This window comes from Xyrauchen texanus, chromosome 37 (genome assembly GCF_025860055.1).
Source record: "Xyrauchen texanus isolate HMW12.3.18 chromosome 37, RBS_HiC_50CHRs, whole genome shotgun sequence".
NCBI classification, from domain to species: Eukaryota; Metazoa; Chordata; class Actinopteri; order Cypriniformes; family Catostomidae; genus Xyrauchen; species Xyrauchen texanus.
In genome coordinates this window covers 11882320-11908145 of record NC_068312.1, presented here as the reverse complement: position 1 = coordinate 11908145, position 25826 = coordinate 11882320, and the positions used below count along the sequence as shown (strand labels likewise).

The window sequence follows — 25826 nt, the reverse complement described above, 5'->3', positions numbered from 1 at the left end:
TCATTTTTGACCTGTTTAAGAGTGCAAAATAATGAAAACTAATCTTGATTTTTTTAATGTTGGATTCTCCACAATAATGAATAAATGTAATAGTAAAATATCTAAATAAAGTCTTTACTATATACCTACTGTAAAAAAGAATACCACCTCTGAAAGAAATGTAGCACTCATTCTAGATGAAATGCTATTTTAGAATAAACAATAGGAACCCTGTAATGTAATCTACCGGGTCTTTTTTTACCTGAACAAAATGTAGATTTTTTTTCCAAAACAGAAAAGTAAAAAAAAAAAAAAAACATTTGCAAATAAAAAACTAAAAAGTCCAAAAAAAATTAATAAAAACTTTCATATACATTTTTGCTACCATATACATGCCTGTCTATATTTGTCTATATTTGTCTAATTTTAAATTCTCTGTTTCTGTTCTTTAGGTTTCTGTGTTGTTGACAGCTGGACCAGTCATTCCATGGCTGTACAACAAGCACACGCTTAATAAACAAACCTCTGCACAAACCATTCAGATGCAGAGCAAAACAGAGGACCCTGAAATCTCCAACCGAATTCAGTGGACTCACACCACAGGACCTGTTTATATTCCAACAGCTATGTTCTCTGGTTATATTTTCATCATGTTTTGGATTTCAGAACTTCACAAACTGCTCAATGTGACATCAGGAATCTCTGAACATGAATACATACTCGTGTACGTAGAGAAACAGTTCTCAAGTCACGTCTCGAAGCTCTTTACTCCTCACTTTTTACAAACAATTAAGCTTTAGACTTTGCATAGAGGATGTAACATCATGCAAATTGCATGCTTTTCAATTACAGCACAATTTGTTTTCTTTTATTTGTTATTTTTAAAAGGATTTGAATACAAGTAGGCTGACAATGACACCATATCCAAATGCAAGCTGCTGTGACACACAAGCGTTGGCTTCTGTCTTAATTCATCATCATTTTTCTTTGACAGTCATGTTCGGTTTCTTATGTGTGCTGAGTGTATGAGCGTGGTTTGACGCAGTAGTCTTTAATAGGGAACATTCTGGTAAAAAACTGAATAATTTACTCACCCGCATGTCATTCCATACCTGTATGACTTTCTTTCTTCTGTGGAACACAATAGGAGACGTTACACAGAATGTTCAGTCTCAGTGGAACATTGGGGAAAAAAAATGCATTGAAAGTGTTGACTGGGGCTAACGTCTCTTGTTGTGTTCCATGAAAGAAAAAGAGTCATACTGGGTTGGAACAACATTAGAGTGAGTAAATGATTCAAATTTTCATTTTTGGGTAAACTGTTCCTTTAAGTGTGTTTTTTTCACTTGCCTCAGCAGTTGTAGCTGTCATCTTCTCTTAAGCTCCAGTCATTGTCTCTGTGGGGTTGTTAGTCAGACTTTCGGATCAATAGAATATGTACAAGGACAGCAAGGGACAAGTTAAAAAGCCATTAGCACTTGTGAATTATGGAAATCCCACACAAAGTGTCCTGGCCTGGAAGCGCCCCTGACTTTTAATTAGAGCACTAGTGCAGTGCCGAATTATAATGTGGATTGTAGCATTCAGAGATGTGTGTACAGTATGTTTTTAACTTTTTCTAATCCATGAAGAGGTTTGTTTTAATTTGGTTTGAATTCCTGTGTTGGGTATTTGGTAATGGTAAAGAATGACAGATTACAGTGCATTTTCAGTGCTAAAATCATAAAAAAAAGTTATTTTATTTCATTATTTTCTTTAACAAAGAATATGTACATCAAATAATATACAGTTGATTCAGTGTAGTCCGTTGAAGCAATTGTCTTGGTAATGTGCTGTCCATCATGTACATTTTCAGACCAAGTTTTTATTTCCAGGACAAATGCTCTTAGAGAAATAAGCATCTAATACGCCTGTTTGGAAATGAATGCTGATGTCAGTTAATATATTAGAACCAAACCACTTAAAGGTGAAGTGTGTAATTTCTGTGCCACTAGAGTCACCAAATGCAGTCACAAAAAAACATTTATGTTTTCAAACAGGTTTCCCAAACACTCCCCCTATCTGCCATAGGTCTTACAAAAATTTGTTTGGGAACTGATAACTGGTTCTTATCCGGAACTGGATCCATTTTTGTTTTTTACAAATGCAGAAACCAAGTAAATTTCATATCTTTCAGTTCTATCAGGAAGACTCACTGACTTGAGCGAAAATTAAGATGACATTTATTTGATGAATATAAAACAGAAAAGTAATGTCTCTCTTTGGCGTAAACCCTGTCTGGCAGTCCGAAGGAGTTGTACTCGGAACCGTCATATCCTGCCCCCGTGCAGGACGGGACTCAACTGGTGGTGGTGGGGTGGTGGAGGTTGCCGTGTTAGCACACTGAAACAGCAATGTGATAGATTGTGAGCAGACTTATAAAGCAATGGCTTACATGTGATTGGCTTGGAGTTACCTAGCTAATGGTACAATGATGTACAGCTGCTAGTCTTCCCGCTAGAACTACAGTGTGCTTAAATTTCTGTTAGTGGTTCTTGAATGTGCATGTTTCCACCAATGTGGATAGAACAGCGTACTAAAATACTCTGACAGTGTTTATTGCTGTGCTATTCTGCATTAGTGCTGCCTCTCTACTGAATCTACAGCAGGAAACACACAGTGTGTCCAGTACAGTCCAGTTCCTGTACGATTTACTCTTATGAGCAATTTTTATGAATATAGAGTGCAAAAAACACAACTCAAACAGTGTAGTCCGATTCCCATACAAATGAGTCGATTCTTTTGAATCTACAGCACAAAACACAGTGCGACCAGTGTTGTCCAATCCCGAACAACTGACTCTTTAAGCCGTTTCTTATTAATCTACATCATGAAACACCGAACACTACAAGTGAAGTATGTTTTTAATTGTATTGACTCTTATATAAATGTCTTATTAATATACATTTCAAAACACAATGTTACAATAAAGTGTTGTACGCTTTCCAAACAAATTACATTTATGAGCCGGTTCTATAAAATCTACTGTTCAAAACATACAGTGTTACCAGTGTAGACCAGTTCCCAAACTAATGACTCTTATGAGTATTTTCTTTTGAATCTAGAGCGCAAAACAAACAATGCTAGAGGTGTTGTACACTTTCCGAACAATTGACTCTTATGAGCCGGTTCTTCAGAATCTACAGCGTGAAACATACAGGGCAACCAGTGTAGTCTGATTCCCAAACAATGGACTCTTTTGTTCTAGTTATTTTTAATGAATCAAAAACATTGTAAATAAATGTTAGCAATTTTTTTTTATAGAATATTGAATATAGAGTACACTCAAAAAATGAAGCCATTACCCTTAATTGAATTTGAAAAAGTTTTTAAACACAATTTTATTTAGTACATTCATATTAAGTCAGTTCAATTCAAAATAGATCAATAAAGTGTTCTATTTTTATTAGGATCAAACTCAATTTAATGATGTTTATTGTAATTAATATTCTTATGTTGGTACAACTTAATTTATGTTACTAATAATTAGTACATGTCAGGCGAGCAAGTGTAAGGACAATGAAATTGTTGCACTGTCAATTTGATAGCAGCTTCTTATGGAGCTAAGCAGTACTTGAATGCTCACTTGAAAGTGTAAGTTCATCCTTAACCTAAGCACAAACAGCTTCACCGCAGTGATAACCTCCAAAACTCCAGCCTTACAGAAACTCTATTTAAATACCAGTATAATAGAACATTAAACATTAACAAATGTCCTATTTTCATCTGGCTCAAACATGCATAAAATAGCACTTAATTTCAATAATTGTTCACCCCATCAAGTCCCACGTAGTGCCACAGAGACATGTTGTTGTACAGTTTTCAGTGATATCCACCTGCAAATAGCTTATTTATTCTTTTTTCTATTAGGAGAATATTTTAACATTGAAATATGTACACACTTCACCTTTAACAAGATGTTGTTCTGACAACACGATGATGCTGTCTGAAATAATTTAGTCTTCACTGAAAACTGGTAGCTGTTTGTTTTAATATTGATGTAAATGAATATGTTTAGTTGCCCCTGAATAGATTGTTTTTTCTTGCAGTTTGAGATTTAGTTTAGAAACATTCAGCATAATCATTTAAAACTAGATGTGATGTGCATGTAGGATTCTATGTGGTTATATACTGGTGTGTAAATTGCTTTAAGCATATCACATAAATTTGTCATTTTTGTTTGGATTGACTTGTAAATACTCGACAGGCTGCATAATCTATGCGTGAGGGTTAAATTGTACGGCCCACCTGTCAATAATGGACTTGTTGTAGCTGATTCATGATATGGTCGACATAATTTACTGTTCTCGAGGGCATCACTTCAAACTGTGCTTCAATAGGAGGCAATGGAGTCGGAATTGGAATGGCATTGATGTAATTTAGCATTTGCGATTATACAAAGAAACACTACAGTCTTACGAGATGTAATTTATGTGTCTTTTAGAGCACTGTTATTAGCATGCTAAGTACAAAGTGTATGTAGCCATTCATTTTTGCACTTGTTTTGGGGAGTTCATTTGCAATGTTTTCAAGATGTTAGCAAATGTAGAACACTGTAAAAAGGAGTTTCTTTAATAGCAGCTGACATTGCTTATTTTGATGTTAAACTTTTTAAAAGTCATTTTTACCTTCTTTGTCTTTCTGACCTTTTCTAATAAATGTAACTTTGTGACAGAAATGAGGTCAACCCCGAACCAATGAAAAATAGAATAATATATGTCATATAGTGTATATCCATGCAGTGAGAAGATGGATTATGGCGTGGTGTGAAAGTTTAAGATTAATGCTAACTGCAGGACCAGTGTGTCGATACAGGTTCCAGACGCGCATTGGGAAATTATGAGTTGTGAAATGCTTTCAGTGTAAATGCATGAAGAAATTTTAGATGAACAACCATATTCATACCACAGCCTGCAAAATATGAAAATTGTTGACATTGATGATCACATTCTCCATGACGATTCTGTTTTCATGATATTATTTAATAATGTTATTGTCCTATTTAATGCAGCTATGCAGACACAGTCAAATATATATATAAATATATATATAGCAAAACTGCATCAAATTTTATTGTATAATGTTCAATCAAATTAAATTAACAAAACTTTAAATATTTAGGTTTTTAAAATTAAATTCATTAAAGTAAAATAGTACTTGATGCAGTTTTGTTATAAAATTAAAAATGCATAAATCTCTAAAAAATATATAATATCTTTTGAGCGCACAAGCGTTTCTTGCGCTTCTAAGCGATGGAAGTGCACAATGTTTAATACAGTGCCAAATATGACCATCTTTTTTTCCTCTTCCTTTTACTCAGTTTTTCCCGCGGGATGTCAGTAGTAATGTAAAGCACAGTGGCGTTAGATGCAGTAAGATTGTTGCAGTGTTCTCTAGCTGTACCTCAGGTGCTGCTGAAAGTTGGAATGGCCGAAAACGGTCTTGAGACCCCCTTATTATTACTTTCTGCAGCAAAAATGAATGTTTTTCTTAAATATGTAATGTTAAAGTTTTGTTTCCTAATAAAATGTATATATTAACAACTGAAGTATGCACTGGCAAGAATTTCTGATTCAAAGTCATTTTGTTAAAAGTTTTGTTAATGTGATAAGTTAAAGAATTCATCAACCTAATAGACACGTTTAAGAAACCTGAACCAAACTTATGTTGCTCCAAGCAGGGTTTCGTGTAGGCCCCCCATTTGCTCAGAAATGGCCCTGATGTTAGATGTTAGAAATTAGCATCACTGAGGACATCTGACGATGACCAGTTTGAATGTTACACATCCAAAGTCAGTATCATTATGAATAAACTGCATAATTAGACCCTTTAATTAAGATCTGCAGTTAAGATGTCCACAACAAAAACAGCTGTTCCAGAACTGTTGCATTACACACTGCATCATGAATCACAAACTCCTCCCACCTTCTGCTCTATCTCATTCAGATATCAGGCTCCAGAGATCAGACTGATGTCTCCCTGTGGGCGACTGATCTCAAAGGAATCATTAGTTAAATCAGATTCATCAAACTGACAATGTCACTTTCAGTTTAACCATTTTATAGTGAGTGCATGCTGATTTACTTGAAAACGATAAGAGAAGATTTCTACATTGATTTGCACAAGTTAAAGACGTGGGCCTGTTGCTGAGAATTTCTTCAACAGGTTAGGCATGAAATCACAACTTTGTAATTCTTTTCATTGTATTCCTTTAAACATTTAAAAAACATACTGTATGCCAAAGTAGTATACCAGAAGTATTTCTTTGTAATTTTAATGTTTTCAATAGGACAAAATCAACAGTCAATCCAATTACAGTAATTTATTATACATTTGCATTATAATTCATTGAAGACCATGTTTATTAGAACAATTTTGTATATATCCAGTACATATAAAGGATATATATTTATATATCATCAAAAGTAAAAATAAAAAATCATCTCATTTCTTCAGATGGTTTTGGTAATGTGATAAGTTAAAGAATGAATCGACCTAATGGACACATAAATAACGTTTAAGAAACCTGAACCAAACTTATGTTGATGTTAGATGTTAGAAATGAGCATCAATGAGGACATCTGATGATGACCAGTTTGAAAGTTACACATTGACTGATCAATCCAAAGTCATTATCGCATAATGAGACCATTTAATTAAGATCTGCAGTTAAGATGTAAAATTTGTTTATAATTTTTATTATTATTATTTTCAAAATGTTTTGTACTTTCATTATTGTTACTTTAATTTTGGGGACTCTTACCCTGTCAAAAAACCCTGTTCTTTTAAAATCTATAAACAATAACCAATAATCACCGTGCTTCGATGGCATAATGCAGATGTTGTTGAGTACTGCATTATAATTGCTTTTGACTTTTGAAAGTGTCTGCTAAATGCAAATAATGGAAAACACATTATTTTCTTTGAACTCTCGTGTTTATGGATGAATTATGCCATTGTTAGGACCAACTCAACTAAACATACATAGTATTTGCATTGTAATTGGGCAGGGACATTCGCTACAGTGACATTAACAGAATTTGTCATCAATTCGAAAGTATTAAAAGAGTAACATCTTTGAATGTTGCAGCTCATAATTGATAAATAAATGTATTCATTTACATTTATTCTTCTGGGCATTTAAATATTCAACTGAAAATTGACATATTTTACATATTTGAATAGGTTTTTAGCAATGTTACTGTAGACCTAACTCCAGCTTTAAAAGAAAAAACAACTGGGTTACACTTTCTATAAAGCCTTTATATATAATGCATTTTCTAAAAGCATTATAATGCTTATAATAAACCTTGCTATCATTGGCATGTTCTCGTATATAACTGGAACCCAATTAAGAATGCATTATAACAGCTACCCATTCATGGTTATAACTTTAAAGAATATATAATGTAGAGTATTATAAAAACATGATCAATAGTGATGCATAAGTTATCACAAACAAACAATATACTGTATTTTACAGTATTTTACTCTTTTATACAATGTTAATGTTAGTAAATAAAAATTAAATAGTCCATTGTTAGTTCATTTTAGTTCATGGTGCAATAACTCAAGTTAACAAATACAGCTTTTGATTTAAAAAATGTATTAGTATATATTTTTATTAACATTAATTAAGATGAATAATTACTGTAAAATCATTGTTCATTGTATGTTTATATTAACTAATGTTAACAAATGGAACCTTATTGTAAAGTGTTACCAAATACTCTTTAAAGGTTTAACCATGACATAGGTGAGTATTATAATGTATTTTAATTGTGCTTATTAATACAATTAATTTTTTAAAAACTTTAAATTTTTCATTAAAATGAATGAAACATTTAAAGATTATGTAACAGAAGTGTAGGCTATTATAAGGGTTAAGAATACCTTTATAATGCATTATATACACACTTTATAAAACTGTTACCAAAAACAATACAAATTTGATCCATCTGTCCATATTTGATGTGCATGGCCTGAATATTCTTATATATTTGTTTGTTGGTACATTATACTATATTAGACTGTGAATTACACTACACTCTTAGAAAATAATTTACTGTTTAAGTAGGCTTTTTGTACCTTTAGTAAAAATGTAACTCATTTTGGGTGCATAGTCTTACCCCAAGGACCTATTGTATACCTTTAAATGTACATTTATGAGAAGGAAAAAACAAAAAACCTTTTTGTCTCCTAAGGATACAAATATGTACCTTAAGCAAGAGTGCCACACAAGTTACGACCCTGTACAGTAAGTGTGTGCAAATCAGATGTGGTGAGGTCCCAGGCGCAGTACTGAGAAAGCTCTGCGGTGTTTGCGCAGTAGCTGTCGAATCTTCTCGTCGTCCGTGTCGGGGTCCAGCGGCTTGTTGTACTCCTCATCCTCCACCTCATTCTCTGATCCGTCTCCTCCACTCTCATCCCGAGAGGCCTGTGTGGAGCTGGGCTCCGATGCGCTCTTCTTACGCCATTTTGTGCGCCGGTTCTGGAACCACACCTGGGATGAATCAAAGTATTGGACAGATGTCAGTACAAGTGCTGTAAAAGCCCAACTCGTGATGTTACCAATAAATTAATTTCACAATTTACAATAAGATTCCATTTGTTAACATTAGTTAAAATGAACTAAAGAATTCTTTTACAGCATTTTGAATCTTGGTTATGTTAATTCCAACATATACTAATACATTTTTAAAATCAAGAGTATTTGTTAACATTAGTTAATTCACTATGAACTAACAATGAACAACTGTATATTATAAACTAACATTAACAAAGATTAATAAATGCTGTAATATTATACTGTTACATTTTTAGTTCATGATACTTAATGCATTGACTAATGTCAACAAATGGAACCTTATTGTAAAGTGTTACCAAAAAAAATTAAATAATAATAAAAATAAAATACAAATTTATACAAATTATATTATTAGCTTCATTTACAATCTGAGGGAAAAGTTTAACTGTAAAACTGACTGCTGTATGTTTCGTATATTTTCTTATATAAGTATTATTTTTCCCATATGACAGGGTTTATATAGAATAATAAAAACAGGATATGAGTGATAAAAACACTTTTAAATAGTAAATAGACCCTTGCAAGAAGTCAATTATTATTAAAAAGCATTTGAAGCTGAACAATAACTGCTCTGTTAAATCTGAATAATGTTGTTGGGCATCTGAACCTATTTTCTGTGTATTATCTTACTTTGACTTGCGATTCAGTCATGCCCAGTGAGTATGCCAGTCTGGCTCTCTCTGGTCCTGCCAGGTACTTGGTCTGTTCGAAAGTTTTCTCCAGAGCGAAGATCTGGTGCCCACTGAAGGTGGGTCTCGTGTGCTTCTTCTTCCCTGCAGCCTCAATGGGATGCCCATCTAGAGATAAAAGATAAAATTCTGAAAACATGTATCTAAAACATAGTCACCAAAACTGCATTTGTAAACACATTTCTGTGACCTCAGTTGTGTCCCTTATTGGATCTATCCTTGAGATCTCAAAGGAATTCATTGAAAAATAAATTAGGTTAAGAAAACAGTGATTTTATTAGGCTCAGAAACTGAAGAACAGATTTCTGACTATATATATATATATATATATATATATATATATATATATATATATATATATATATATAATATTGTACTGCTCCTGAAATTATGCCATTTTAAAGTGAAGTACTCGAATACAAAAATCTCATCTGCAGATTTTGATCAGAAATAACATTGCTTCTTGTCCTTCTATTCATTGTCATATCTAAATCATTTAGATATGTTTACAATCTAGTAAAGACATACAATTGGCTAAATAGTACATTTAACAAGATATACATTACAATGGTAAATGTTGTACTTTGTTTGCTATTATTTAAGTATAATATAATTTACATATAGATTTCCATTCACTGAACACTTGACTTACTGTTGCCACACTGCTGTCTTGCTCCTCTCCACTCGTACCCTCCATCCACCCAGCAGCTTGTGCCTTTACTCTTCATACCTGGACATTCTACACTGGATTTAGGGAAACCACTCAGTCCAGAAGGGGCATAATCCCGATTATAATACACCCCGGTACTGGGTACAGTTGTTCCATAGCCACCCAAAGGGGGGTACCCTGATAATATGGTAGGGGCTCCTGGGCCGCCCATCATGGATCGACTCAGGATGTCACTGATGCCATGCGGAGTGCCAGCCTGGAGCTGGGCATTGATATTGGCAGGGCCAAGCTTGTAGAAGGAGTTTGGGATAGAGTATTGGCACACAGGGGACTTGATGTCTGATGGGAACTGGTTCAAGCCATTGTTGAAAAGGAAGGACCCTGAAATATTGGACTCCATGTAAACCAGTTAATGTGTCTCCAACCTCTGTCTCCAATGATGATGATTCCTGTGTGATTGCTTACCAATGTTTTGACATCAAGTACTCCAAACGATCAAGTCCAGGTCTAGTCCTAGTTTAATATGACTTGAAAACTTTCGGTTTGATAATTTCTTATTTCCTGGGTTTTTGAGTGCTTAAAATCCTGCTGTGGTCCTCACATCACCCCAAGTCTCAGGTCAATTTAGAGTCTATTCTTTTCACTACCTCTTCTCTTTAATTAACTAGCCAACCTCCTCCTTGTTATCTCTTTAACTATTCCAAAAAGTGTGATGGAGCTCCAAAGTCATCCCAGTGCCAGTCTCACTACAGAAAGATGTCCCACGACTGCTTCTCTGCTTGCAGGTCATAAATGAGAGCTACCTTACACTGGTGTGGCACTTTCTTGAAAATGATGGGCAGAATTAGAATGTATTGCCTTGAATGGCTGAGCCCCCAACGTGCCTGATCTCCTCATTGGTCTGTTCACAGGAGGACAGCTTGTGATTGGTAGCCAACAGATTAATAGTTTTTTAAAAAGTCTGAGTGAGAATAAGTTGCTTTTTGATGGGTTGCCTGCCAGTGGCTGTGAGGGAGCAGCAGAAAGCGTAACATAATGAAATTGATTTTCTTTTTAAATGTGGGGGGTTGGGGAGGGGGGCGTTTGGTGAATACAAATCACATAAACTGAAATGGTCCACTTTTAGTTTGTTATTAGGATTTATATGAAAAGAAATATGAACCTGTAGTTCTTTATTGATATAAATGTTTTAATTAATAGTATGTAAGTTGCATAATATTTAAGGATTGCACAATTCCATTCTTGGAAATTTGTTATAAAGCTGAATATCTTAAAATATATGCTTATAAAATGATGTATATATATGTATATATATGTATATATATATATATATATATATATATATATATATATATATATATATATATTTTTTTTCCCTTGGTTACGTAATCACTAAACAAGTGTAATATATAATATACTGTATAGAATAGAATAGAATAGAATAGAATACAAAAATTATTATATTTTTTAAAGATTTGTAATAAAATTACATAGCACTTTTCAAAATGTAAGTGGTGCTAAAAGAAAGGTGTTAAAGAGCACTTGATTGGCTTTTTAGAACAGGGGTCTTCAACCATTTTCAGGCCAAGGACCCCTTGGTATGTAGAGCGATGGAGCAGGGACCCCTGTTTTGTCTGAAAATTAAGTGTTACATTTTATGTCTATAAAATCGTGTATGGTACCATATGATTATATATACATATTTTATGAGGTTTACATTGCAAAGCCATTAAAATAATAATTTAATTAAGTATAGCAGAGGTCTGCAACCTTTTTGATATGAAGTGCTATTTTAAATTTTCCTTTTTAATCACTGTGCCACACCCCCTCCAAAAAATGGGCAGATAGACAGACAGACAAACAGACAGACCCTGTCCATGCATAATAATAATAATAATAATAAAAACGTGTTTAAGGTTACTGATATGCCTATAACTAGACGCTATATCTCATGCAAGTAATGAAAAAATGTTCATCACTGTATGCACCTTTAATTATGTTGATTTGACAGCACCGTCAGTGTGTGAATATGATGAAGGATTACTGCAAGAGGAAGATTTGGCGTGCAGGTTCGAGGGGCTTCAGAATGTGGATGGACTAAAATACATACTCCTCTCTTGCCAGGGATTGGCGAGCAAAAGGCCCGCGACTGCTACCGGGCCCTTGAATAACTTATAACCTGCAATAGAAACATACATTTTCAAATTTTTTATGTAGACTTGTGAAGTCATTTTGGTGATGTAGGCTATATAACAACAGTGAATTCATTCATATTTCTGTGATAAATGTACATCTAAAGGAATATTTTAAATGTGTTCACTCACTGTTATTAGTAAAACTACTTGTTTCAGAAATATGTATAAACCTGTAGTTGTTTCACTTCCAGGTCTTTCTGTTGAGGGCAATCATTGACCTCAGGGATAAAAAAGTGAACAACTTGTATATTAGAAAGTTCTTAAGCAAAGATAATAGTCTCTTCTGTAGTGCTGTTATGAAGTGGAAGCAAGATTATCCTTTGCTTTCTATTCAGAATTTGTAGTTAGACATCAATAAATATGTAATTCCAAACAAAGTTAAAGAGATACATTTTAATGTAATAAATTGATATTATGTATCGCATTTATTAGTAAGTTTAAGAAAGTTCTTTCATCACAAGGTTGTTTTTGCAAAGAGGAATAAGAAAAAATCTCACACCTATTTTATACTTGTATTTATTAAAAATCATGTTTGTCTCAAGTATCCCTAATTATAGTTTTTTTTATTGAGGTTTTTCATAAAATTATTAAAATATGTGATGGTATGGTAAAACAAAAAGGTTTCTATGGAAGATGCCTGATGTGTGTATTTTGGAATATGTTAAATGATTGATTGATTGGACCTGTTTTATGATTATGTATTCCCCTGTTAAATATCATAAAAAATAAATAAAAAATACATGTGTAACGTGTGAGTAAGGCCAGCCAGTGAAGTTTCTGGTTCCCCTCTAGGGTAAAATTGTGCCGCCTAGGGAGTTGGTGCCCTATGCAGACTGCGTAATATGCATATAGGGAACGGCTGTACTGTCTCTCGCTCACGTTCGAGTGATTATTATGAGTGGTGGATCAAACAATAATCGTTGAAGACCCTTGCTTTAGACCAATAATCAATAATCAGGAACAATGGTATGGAGGCATAATGATCTCAAAATAATATATTTACAAAATACAATTAACTAATTTACAAAAACAAAAATTCACAGCAAAAATTCACAATCAGATGCATAAATTCAAAATACAATTCATAAATATAAAAACAAATATTTCCCCAATTGTCCACACAAATACTTCTGACTTCAATAAATTAAAAATGTTTTTACAAATACGTAGGCCTATCTGACAAGTTCTTTAATTAATTTGTATCAAAACTTTTGTGAATTTTGTTCAATTTATTCATGAATTGTTGAATCTGCATTTGCAAATCATCACACGTGTGTGGATCAGTTTGGATTTGTGTGTGGCTTTTTTGAGACTTTTCTGCCAGGTTTCCTGCCATCGTTTGCTATTTCTCCAAAGATCAAATTTTTATAATCTGACTCTCCTGGAGCTGCTGCATTGTCACAAAATATTTTATTTTGATTGGTAGTCTATGTAAAATAAGAGGTCTGGTGAAAAACGCATGTGAATCAGATGTTCTATTTAACAGCTGTCCTATAGAGTTGGGGAATGTTACATACAAATGGAGGCTAAAGAGAAGACAAACGTCTTGTTCAAGAACCATTTCTGAGGTTGTTGCTACTGAATTATGACACATATGACAGCTCACCTGTTGTTCCAATGTCATTGCATCCTGAGATGTTCTGAGATCATATTAAGCATTCTCATAGACGACACTATTCCTGAAAATTGTTCCCAGATTACGAACAGGTAAGAAATAGTGAGAAATCATCATATGCGCGTTCCGTGAGACACAATTTGCCAATAAACATCTAAACACACAGCGAATCAGAGACATGCATTGACGCTTCTCTTTCATCTTTTTGTTTTCCAAAATATGTTCAAGTGTTCTTCTTCAAATGCGTGTATTTGTGTCCAGGGCTGTAGCAAGGTAATCTGGCCCCCTGACTGTATATTTCTCTGGGCCCCTTTCCTATTAAAATGCAGTTTAAAATTTGTTGTGGGGCTCCCTGTACTTTTGGGCCCCTAGAATCATTACCACAGTTCACCCCACTAGCTACGGCCCTGTTTCTGTTTAACAGCGTTTCTTGACATTTGTCACTCCGAGAAGTCTTAAAGGTCGCCTGCCACACAGTTGCGGGTTAATGATGAGAAAAATGACTCGCTAATTTCATACTCTGCCATCTATGTCATCTACAGAAACATCTAACACAATCCCACGTAAAATAATAATAATAATAATAAATTAAGTGGGACAAAGCGTGGATACATTATCTTGGTTCTAAGCGCAGTAAATGGATCTGATAACAAGCATGACTGTAGAGAACTGGGGAGTGCAGAGAAAATGAGTGACTCACATTTCAGTTCACCATAATCATATCAAACTTTTTATTTGAAATGAAAACACATTTTTCTACCTATATTTATAACAGGAATATGATAAGCATTGCTAATACTGGTTTTCATACTTTAATGAATGAAAATTCTCAGGGGATATTGTGCTTAACGTTTGGTTTGGCCAAGTGTTAAATTAATAACGTAAAGTTGCTGTAAATGTTTTAGTACACAGTGCTCAGTATGAATGTATACACCTCATATTTTTCTACTGTCTGTCACATATTTAAGTAGTTTAATTTCACACTAGATTACTTTTTAATGTTTTTATATTATAATTCTTTAATGTTTAATTACTGTTGCTGAAAAACATAAAGCACTGTTTACTCTGTTCTCTATTTAATTACTGGCTCTTGAATAATTCCTTTAAAAGCTTGAAGCAATTTTTACAAGAGACATTTACATTTATGCATTTGGCAGATGCTTTTATCCAAAGCAACTTACAGAGACCTTATTACAGGGAAAACCCCCCTGGAGCAACCTGGAGTTAAGTGCCTTGCTCAAGGACACAATGGTGGTGGCTGTAGGGATCGAACCAGCGACCTTCTGATGAACAGTTTACCAGTTATGTGGTTTAGTCCACTACACCACCACCACACCATCACAAGTAACAAATAATCGACAAAAACAAACTTTCGACCAAGAGCCAATAACCAAGTAACACAAAGAATGCAAGGAAACACCACGACATGCAAGTACATCTCCAGTATTGTGCTCAAAGTGCTGGTGTTGTAGTTGAATACTTGGGTAATCTGATAGCAAATCGATGTAGACTCGGGTCTTCCCCGAGGCCTCCTCCCAGCTGGAAATGCCTGAAACACCTCCCTAGGGAGGCGGCCAGGGGGCATCCTTACCAGATGCCCAAACCACCTCAACTGACTCCTTTCGATGCAAAGGAGCAGCGGCTCTACTCCGAGCTCCTCACGGATGACTGAGTTCATCACCCTATCTCTAAGGGAGAAGCCCGCCACCCTTTTGAGGAAGCCCATTTCGGCCGCTTGTACTCGTGACCTAGTTCTTTCGGTCATGACCCAGCCTTCATGACCATAGGTGAGGGTAGGAACAAAAATGACCGGTAGATCGAGAGCTTTGCCTTTCGGCTCAGCTCTCTTTTCGTGACAACGGTGCGATAGAGCGAGTGCAATACCACCCCGCTGCCCCGATTCTCCGGCCAACCTCCCGCTCCATTGTACCCTCACTCGTGAACAAGACCCCGAGGTACTTGAACTCCTTCACTTGGGGCAATACCTCCTTCCCTACCTGGAGTACGCACTCCATTGTTTTCCTACTGAGAACCATGGCCTCAGATTTAGAGGTGCTAATCCTCATCCGAGCTGCTTCACACTCGACTGCCAAGCGATCCAGTGAGAGCTGAAGGTCACAAATATTTCAGGGAGCATGTTTCTTAAATAAAGATTGACTGGGTAAAATGGTGTAACAGTTTAAAGGACACCTTAACCTTGTTGGTAATTAAATATTTGTGAGGTAAAGACCATACGACCTGCGTCAGACATGCTTGTGTTGCGTGTCGGGTGTGTTGCGTCATAAAAGTAAAATGTTTAGGTCACTGTGTCAAGTTAAATATAGTTTAATACTCAATCTTTAAACACATCTTGAGATCCCTTGGTTCGCACATTTATGTTGTGTGTCCGCTGAAGAGTTGTTAATGTTTTGTTTACTGTAACTTCACTTACTGCCCTCTGGAGTAAACAGGTGGTACTACAAGCTTGAATCTCTCAGGAAAGCATTGCGATTAAATGCGTAATTTTTTTAATGTGTTAAATCGACAGCCCTAATATATATATAAAAAATGAAATGATGATGTTATGGAAAACTCATTTAATCTAGCTTAATCATCCAAAGGTCTAATTAATCATCCAAAGGTCACCCTTATGATGGTGCATCCAGGGACAGCTTAACAACTTTTCAGTTTTATAATTTAGGCTACTCATATTAACTGTATTTTGCTTTCTTATAAATGTAATAAAAGTAATAGTTTCAGTCTTAGTCTGGTCAGCTCAACCTTGAACAGAATAGGGAAGTCAATTCTGTGTAGCCGCATACCTTAAAGTTTGGCTACAAAAAGTGTTTTGTATATTTCCACCACTGTAGCCAAGGAAAGTAAAACGTTGATTTGAAGATGTATATGGTGACTATGTATCACTGCAAAATTTCAACAATTGAACATATGATCACAAAACAAATGATGAAACATCAAACAATTTAAATTTAATATAACAAATATTTGCAAATATTGAATAATATATGAGTAATTTATACAGTAATGTTTAAAACGCATGTGACAACCTGTTACAACTTGACAATAAAAAAAAAAAAATGCCCTTATCGGTCAATGTGACGCCATGCGAGAAGCAGATGTGTGAGCAGCGAGCTCTGCACAAACTGGTTTTTAATTATTTTTGCGTTATAATCTGGTGAGATTTGATACACCCTGCTACATATTTGCCTTTGTAGTCAATATGTAAAAAAATCAGAATCTTCAGGCTCTGGAGATATTACAAGACAATTACGTGCTCAAACTGAAACCTCTAGGCCTGCAGACAGGGAACTCGATTTGAATGGCACAGTGGGAGAGATTCAGCATCAACTGTCCAAAATGTTTGTGATGCTGACGAAAGTTGTTGCTGACTTAGAAGATCTCGCTGTAATACGTCGATCGATTACGGCAATGGAAACAAAATTCTCTGAGTTGGTCACGAGAGTGGCAGATGTTGATAAGCTGGTTGATTATCTAGAGTCATCACAGATGGAATTATTTGATAATCCACTGGCGACCACAGTTGATTTGGAACAAGTCAAGTCTAGTATTTTTTATTTGTATAGCGCCTTTCACAACACACATCGTTTCAAAGCAGCTTTACAGAAGATCAGGTATTAACAGAAGATAAAACTGTTATGTCTATAATGTCTATGAGTCATCATTGTGTAATTAGATAAAATATGATTGTGAATTGTGTTTAAAAATAAGTTATGGAATAATAATTGTATTTATAACCCCAGTGAGCAAGCCGAAGGCGACTGGCAAGGAACACAAAACTCCATATGATGATGGTTAATGGGAGAAAAATAACCTTGGGAGAAACCAGACTCACTGTGGTGGCCTGTTCTACTCTGGCTAACATTATGAATATAATGCCAATATTACTTATGTATAGAGCAAGTCATAGTTTAAAATTAATGTACAAAGTAAGTGTTAAGGGACAGTGTTTAAACAAAGATTTTGTATGAACTGTAAGATTAATGACTAATGTCTTTGAAGTCCATCCTTTAATAACTTCAGAAGTTCACATAGATGCAATTGTCCATATTAATTGGCTGATGAAGGCTTTTGTTGGCAAATGATAGTCTACGTATTTCATTTCAAGAGTGTAGTCCATCAATAGACCGAGGTGATGCAGGCAGAGATTGGTGAGGTGCATCGCAGTTCAACCTGGCCGGTAATTTCTGTGAGGTTCGGTGTGGTCCATCCTAAATCCAAGGTTCAGACAATGGCATATGAATTATCCCATGTCTTATGATTGGAGTTGGCATCAGTTCATCCTCTGAAGTCCATCATAATAGACTGAAGTGATGATTCGTTGGCACCGGCTGCATTTCGTCATCATCACACAGTGACATGTAGCAGTGGAGTCCAACATGAAGCAGGAATGGAGCTGGATCCAGCCGGTTCTGGTGACCTCAGGATAGGAGTCCCGAGGTTGAGACAGGGAGACAAATTAAATAATATTAGCATAGATCTGTTGCTGGCCTTTCAGCCCTTGGAACAACCTCACATTTCTACGGGCAGGTGTTCCCCTAGAACAGGTCTTCAGGCGCGTTGTGGTTATGACCGATGCCTCCAAGATGGGCTGGGGCGCTGTATGCAATGGGCACGCAGCTGCCGGCTCCTGGAAGGGCCCATGGTTTTGTTGGCACATCAACTCCCTCAAGTTGTTGGCAATACTGCTCGCCCTGTGGAGGTTCTTGCTGTTGCTCCAGGGCAAGCACGTGTTGGCTCGGACAGATAACACGACAACCATCAAGGCAGTTTACGCTCACGTTGTATGTCACAATTAGCTCGCCGTCTCCTCCTCTGGAGTCAGCAGCACCTCATGTCGGTGCGAGCCACGTACATCCCAGGCAACCTCAACACTACAGCGGACGCGCTGTCGTGACAGGTTACCCGCAAGGCAGAGTGGAGACTCCACCCTCAGGTGGTCCGGCTGATCTGGAGTCGATTCAGGCAAGTGGATCTGCAAGTGCTACCCCAGGAGAAGGCAGACCCAGCCCTTACGTTGCTGTGTCTGGTGCACGCTTTACGCATCTATTTGGACCGCAAGGAGTGGTTCAGAGACTCTGAGTCTCCACGCAGAGGATCGCCCACTGTATCATTGACACCATAGCTATGACATACTACGCTCAGCACGTGCCGCCTCCTGCAGGGCTACGAGCCCATTCTACCAAGAGTGTGGCAGCCTCCTGGGCCCTGACCAGTGGTGCCCCTCTAACAGACATATGCAGAGCAGCAGGTTGGTCAACACCCAACAAATTTGTGAGGTTCTAAAAATTTCTGGGTTGAACCTGTTTCATCCGGTGTCTTAACAGGAACGAACAGGTAAGTCTCGGACAGTCGGCCGGGTGTATCGCTTGGGTATAGCGTCTTTCATCTTCACTGAGCTTTAGACGTGTGCTCTTGGTTCCCAGTAGTGTTCACAAAATGTGTTCCCTGGATGAATTCCTCCTAGCCCTGTGGCAGATGAGTTTATGGAGAAACTTGCTGCCAGCTCAGTACACGTGCTATCTAAGCTCTGTACTGGGATAGTTGCTCCGCATGTGCTGGTTCCCCGTAGGTAACCCCTTGCAACGTATATCTTCTGCTGAAATGTTTCCCTGTTGGTAAACTGAGTCTTCCTTGGGCAAGACCGTGTGATGTATCTCAACTCAAAATCCTCTCTCTGGGCGAGGTGTGGTCTCCGCGATCTCTTCCCCTTGGGAGTGACATCCCCAACACCACCCCCCTGACATGGACACTGGCAGTCCCAGTCGGTTGAAAAATGTTCACTCTTTTCGGGGACAAAAAATGAAAAAGGAGGGAAAAAGCACGACTAGGCTATTCTTTCTATGGGCAGTCGACTTGTCCCCAAAGGTCTCTTCGATGCTCATAACAGCGTCGGGAGGTTACATGTCAGCCTGGTGCGCTGACTACGAGGCCCACATAAGTCTGCCCATCTCACACCACCAGTTCACGTAACACAGTCCAGCTAGTTGTGGCGTTTTTGTGAGGGACCCCTAGTGTCACTTCATCGACACACCGTCGAGTGAGTGACAGATAGAGAACGTCCTGGTTACTTCCGTAACCTCCGTTACCTGATGGAGGCAACGAGACGTGTCCCTCCTGCAATGCAAATACCACTCGCCAATTCCCATTGTTCATCGACACAACGTCTCGTTCCCTCCATCAGGGAATGGAGGTTATGGAATTAACCAGGATGATCCTTTTCAAAAATATGAATGGAGAAGAAGAAAGACAACAATGTGAGAGATTTAAAAGACATGAAACATGAGATATTATAAATATAGTTCGTTGCATTATTTATGAGCTATTTGTCACTATGTATAATTTATAATCAACATGTACATAGCCTAACTAGAGATCTGAATATTATCTTTTTTGTTTGATTTTCAACAACTTTAACAAACAAAACTAATAAGCTCCTGAAAATATAGTCATTAGCTACAGCTGCTTAAAATCCTACATATACTGCACATTACGAATGAACAGCGAATGTACCTATTTAATGAATCTATTGCCCAAATCCCATGATATAACTGGCAACAGCCCACTTGACAGATTTGCTATTTCTTTGGGATAGAATAGATAGAGCAGCAGATGATTTTACTGCCCAGACATGACTTCGAGGAAGTCACATGGAACAGTTTATCTCAACATTTGTTTATCTTTACCATGTGAGTAGTTTGAGTAGTAATACTTCTACACTGTAGAAGTATTACATGATATGTTTACATTGTACATTACATCAGTAATGATTATTGCCAGTCTTAACTTACCTTATTCACTTGCAAGAAAGTGCAGAATGTGAGGCTGGGTCTAATTCCCAGATGGTAATTCCCAGATGGGTTTGGTGTAGCTGTCTTAGAAGAGCCGCACGGACCAGAGGCAGAATCACTACACAGGCCCCCCATAACACACAGCCTACCTGCTGAGTTCATCCTGATTTCTTTTTTTTTTTTACATCTGTCTGAAAAGCTGGGTCCTCCAACTTCTTGGGCCAACCTCTTAGGACATATTCCCTCACTCTTGCCAAAACAGCATCTTTATCTGTCCATTTCATCACTTGTTCTGCTTTTATTAAAGGCACAAATTTTTTTTCCAGCAGCAGCACTCTCTCTTCCTCCGCTGGAGTCTCCACTCCTTCTTCTATCTGCATTTTGGTGCTCTTTACCAGCTCTCTACACAATGGTGTACTCATATCCACACAGTGTGACTGCCTACCTCTGTATACATGGGGATGCCATTTGTGGCACCACTCTCATTGTGTTAAACAGCGATATCAGGTTTGTGATCCGTCACAATAGTGAACTGTCTACCATACAAATAAGTGTGGAATTTCTTTACTCCAAAAATGACAGCTTGACCCTCTTTGTCCAGTTGAGAATAGATTTCTCTGCTGCATTTAATGTTCGTGAAAAAAAACGTATTGGTCTGACTGTTCCATCGTCCATTCGATGCAACAGCACCGCACCAACTCCGTAAGGGGAAGCATCACAAGCCAGGATGAGTGGTTTAGAGGAATCATAGTGCACTAAGATGACAGACAACTGAAGAAGATTCTTTGACTTCATGAAAGCTTCTTGCTGCTTGCAGCCCCATGCCCATTTTTAATCTTTTTTCAGAAGTGCATGCAAGGGAGTCAACAAGGTTGACGAGTTGGGCAGAAATCTGTGGTAGTAGTTCAACAAACCTAAATAAGCCTTCAGTTCACTCACAGTTCTTGGTGTAGGAGCTTCTTTTATAACTTGTACTATTTCTGCTACAGGCTGTAATCCTGTGGCATTAATTTTGTGACCTAAAAATACCACTTCCTCTCCCAGGAACTCACACTTGCTCCTTTTCAGTCTCAGTCCACTCTTTTCTAGCTTGCTCAGTACCTCATCCAAGTTCTGCAGATGTTCTTCTTTACTAGCCCTGAGACTAAAATATCATCCAGATAAACTGTGATGTGTGTGATGTTTTGCAGAATCCCTTCCATTGTGCACTGAAAGATCGCAGGACTCGAAGCAACTCCAAATTGTTGTAAGTATACACTTACTTGTGCATGCTAATTGTAAAATATGATGTTCATGAGTTAAAATGTACTATCTCGCTTGGCTCAGGGTTGTAGAGCTTTGAGTACATTTATCAATTCCTCTAACGTTTCTTCCCCTGGTTTTTCAGGACACAGTAAACTTCTCAATAAAATCTATGTGGCTGCACCGACTCCACTTAACAACACAGCTTTCATTTTATCTGCATCCTCAATACTATTTGCTTGGAAAAAAATAATCCATAATTTTGCTGTTTCCTTCCATAATTGTGACTCATTATCAAATGGAATCCATTCCTGCTAGTGCAGACATTTCTGCTTGTGAACTCGCACTGTTGTCGTCCTGCACACGTTTTATTTTTTTTATCCCTGGTTTCTTACACGGACACTTAACGTGGTGCTAGTCCCTCACAGCAGGAATTTCACAGCAGAGCGAACCATTTTAATCCTTGTTGCCAATGATGTAATATTCTTGGATGCAGCTCACATATGAGACACAGAGTGGAATTCACTTTTTCTTTTATTCCGCAGACCCCCGAACACATGAACAAGTGAGCTGCCATCAACAACTGAGAACTCTCCTTCAGGATTACAGACACTGTTGCATGTCTAACTGTCCACTGGTCAAACTAAACATAACACTTACATTCACTACAATGGGCATAAGCACAAATGTCCAGACATAAAAAAATGCCATGTTAAAAGTCATTAACCAGCATCTGCCATCAAAAGAATAATATTATTTATAATATAAATAAATTAGAATCAAACTGAATTTCAACTGCATATGTAGATGGAAAACACACTTCATACATTCTTGGATTGGTGATGAGTTTTATTTGTTAGCTTTGCACATCTAGTTCTATGGCTTCAGCTCAAGATCTGTTTGATATCTGACAAAATCAGGGTGCTGTACAGTCTAAGCCAAGCTCAGAAGAAGGACAATCATCTAATGGATCTTAAAGATAAATCTTAAAATAAACACTAGAAAGGAGTGGCAGTAAATCTAAACACTACTAGACTGTACAAGTTCACCTTCTATGATCAAACCACTCACTGCTGACAGTAGTAAGCTTTTTTAAATTAGTTTTCATTGTGCCAAGATATTTCACAACCGTAGATTGCTGGTTTCTTTTTGACTCTTTCAGTATTAACTGCTAAAGCCCTGAACCCTGAACAGCATGCATATTTCGTACTTTGACCACACATCGTTTTTGGAGGAACCTCTACTTTGTTGATCATCAACAATAAACCAATTGATGAGTTGGCTTTAATCCATAGCACAAAGCAAGTCAATAAGGAAAATATTATGCCTCTGTGAATGTCGCTTGATTTAATTATGTTTTACAATAAAATATAAATTCTACAATAGGGTTGGATATGCAATAATTTACGGTACTGCATTGAAAAATATGTAGTTTAGTTGTGCTTTAGCTGTGCTGTGTTACTCTGTGTTCAATATAGCCCTATCCTCAAAATAAAACAAGCAAAGCTTATATTACATAAAAATGACTATTATGTAATATTATTTCATGATATAGGCTACTCCAAAATTCTAGTGACCATGACTCTGAACTGAATGACAGACAAAAATCTAAGAGGGATATCAATCACAGAGGTAAGAAATAAATTAAATAAAAATGAAAGTATACCGGTATAACAGTAGCCTCGCTGCATGCTGCAGTGTGAGGTGCACCATGGCTGATTGTCACACAGGCAGTTTGTCGTTTGTCACACAAGGATCGTTTGATATTTTGTATGCTACCATTTTACATGTTAACAGTTTTATTAATTGTTTTTATATTGCTGAAAAGCCTATAATAGGCTCTTAGAAGGCATGCTCATTTGTGACAATTTACGCATTTTGGGTAAGTGCGCAATGAATATGGGGAGACGGGGCTGGTTTACACATGGGAAAGTTATCACGAGGGCTGTATTTCAGTAACTCCAGTTACACAAATCAGTAGATCCAATCAATTACACAAATATTAGTTCCCTATCTGTCACTCACTCAAAGTTGTGTCGATGTAGTGACACTAGGGGTCACTCTTGAGAGCCCGAGACACCTCTGATCTTTGATAAAAGGCCAATGTGAATTTGCGAGTGGTATTTGCATGCCCCTCCCCCAACATACGGGTATAATGGAGGAGGACGTGCATACCGATCATTCAGATTTTCTCTTTTTTGGAGCCTAACAGTCGATGGTCAAGCTAAGCAAGCGATTTCCATCCCTCACCTCTGCTGGATCCTTACAGTGCATTACAGTGGCTTTCTCCCCTCTCTGCACTGGTGCACTGCAGAGATCGCCCCTGGGCACTTCAGCAGGTCTCAAGAGTATATTTTAAAAGAGTGTTTTCCCTCACAAAAAACATAACCGGTGTGTTCAGCCGTCACCCCGACCACCGGCTTGGTCCAGCACCCCGGCGGCAGTTTCCCCGCCCCGGCGCACCAAGCTGTGGCACAAACATACTCAAACCCGGACGGTTTCGATGGACCGTGGGGACGTAACACCTCCTCTCTCCTACGAGGCGCCTGTATGCCTTGAAGTGGCATCTGTTCACTAAGTGGTGTTCTTCCCGACATGAAGACCCCCAGTGATGCACAGGGACGGCTCCATCTGCCATAGCTGCACACCACAACACAGTGGACAGCAAGTCTTTAGGGAAGCACAACCTGATTATCAGGTTCTTGAGAGGCACTAGGAGGTTGAATCCATCCAGACCACACCTCGTTCCCTCATGGGACCTCTCCGTAGTCCTGCAAGGCCTGCGAGGGGCTCCCTTCGAGCCCTTAGAGTCAGTAGAGCTTAAGGCACTCTCCTTGAAGACTGCCCTCCTGATGTCACCTCCATCAAGAGGTTTGGGGACCTGCAAGTATTCTCTGTCAGTGAAACGTGCCTGGAGTTTGGTCCAGGCTACTCTCATGGGATCCTGAGACCTCGACCTGGCTATGTGCCCAAGGTTCCCATGACCCTGTTCAGGGACCAAGTGGTGAACCTGCAAGCGCTGCCCCAGGAGGAGGCAGACCCAGCCTTAACATTGCTGTGTCCGGTGCACACTTTACGCATCTATTTGGATCACACGCAGAGCTTTAGGATCTCTGAGCTGCTCTTTGTCTGCTTTGGTGGACAATGGAAAGGAAGCGCCACCTCCAAACAGAGGATCGCCCACTGGATCATCAACGCCATAGCTGTTGCCTACCAGGCTCAGCACATGCCGCCCCCTGCAGGGCTATGAACCCATTCCACCAGGAGTGTGGCGGCCTCCTGGGCTCTGACTAGTGGCGCCTCTCTAGCTGACATTTGCAGAGCAGCTGGCTGGGCTACACCCAACACCTTTGCGAGATTCTACAAACTCCGGGTTGAGCTAGTCCCGTGTCTTAGCAGGAATGAACGGGTAAATCTGGGTCGACCGGCTGGGTATATCGGTTGCGCCTATCACCTTTCACCTCCCTTGAGCTAAAGATGTGCATTGTTCATTCCCATTAGTGTTCATAAATGTGTTTCCTGGTTGATTTCCTCCTAGCCCTGCGGCAGATGAGTTTGCGGAGAAACTCACTGCCAGCCCAGTACTTGTGCTAGCTAAGCCCTGTAGTGGGACAGGTGCTCGGCATACGCTGGTTGCCCATAGGCAACCCCTTGTGACGTATATTCCACTGAAAAACGTTTCCCTGTTGGCAAACTGTGTCTTCTTTGGGCAGAGGCCCCTCTGCCCCAATCTCCATGTTCGTAGAGCTTCCTCCCCCATTGGGCAGGACCTACCATGGGACTTCTCCACATGACATACTTCCGACTAGACTCGGCAAGACCATTTGATGTATTTCCACTTAATAACACAATGTCAATTGAGTGACAGATAGGGAACGTCCTGGTAAATCACTTTCACGAATCAGCCCCCAAATGTAGTCTCCCATCATGTTCTCGTTATTCTGTCCTTGGTAGCGGCATTCAAAGTCCAGTATATCCTGATGGAAGCGCTCGCCTTGCTGCCC

At 38.0% G+C, this 25826-nt stretch overlaps 2 protein-coding genes across 3 annotated transcripts in view; one reads left to right on the top strand and one right to left on the bottom strand.

The window, feature by feature from the left end:
- LOC127630933 (inositol polyphosphate-5-phosphatase A-like) overlaps nucleotides 1–5560 on the top strand; it is a 52245-nt gene extending 46685 nt beyond the window's left edge. For both annotated transcript variants that reach the window (XM_052108818.1, XM_052108817.1), the window contains one exon: nucleotides 432–5560. The gene's annotated coding sequence lies outside the window, so the exon portion shown is untranslated. The remainder of the gene's footprint in view (nucleotides 1–431) is intronic.
- A 2730-nt stretch (nucleotides 5561–8290) lies between these two features.
- Nucleotides 8291–10364, bottom strand: nkx6.3 (NK6 homeobox 3). Its single transcript, XM_052107816.1, has 3 exons — nucleotides 9947–10364; nucleotides 9236–9402; nucleotides 8291–8521 (listed from the first exon to the last, which is right to left on the bottom strand). The coding sequence occupies exons 1-3, from the start codon at nucleotides 10362–10364 to the stop codon at nucleotides 8291–8293; spliced, it is 816 nt and encodes a 271-aa protein (XP_051963776.1).
- Nucleotides 10365–25826: the final 15462 nt, after the last annotated feature.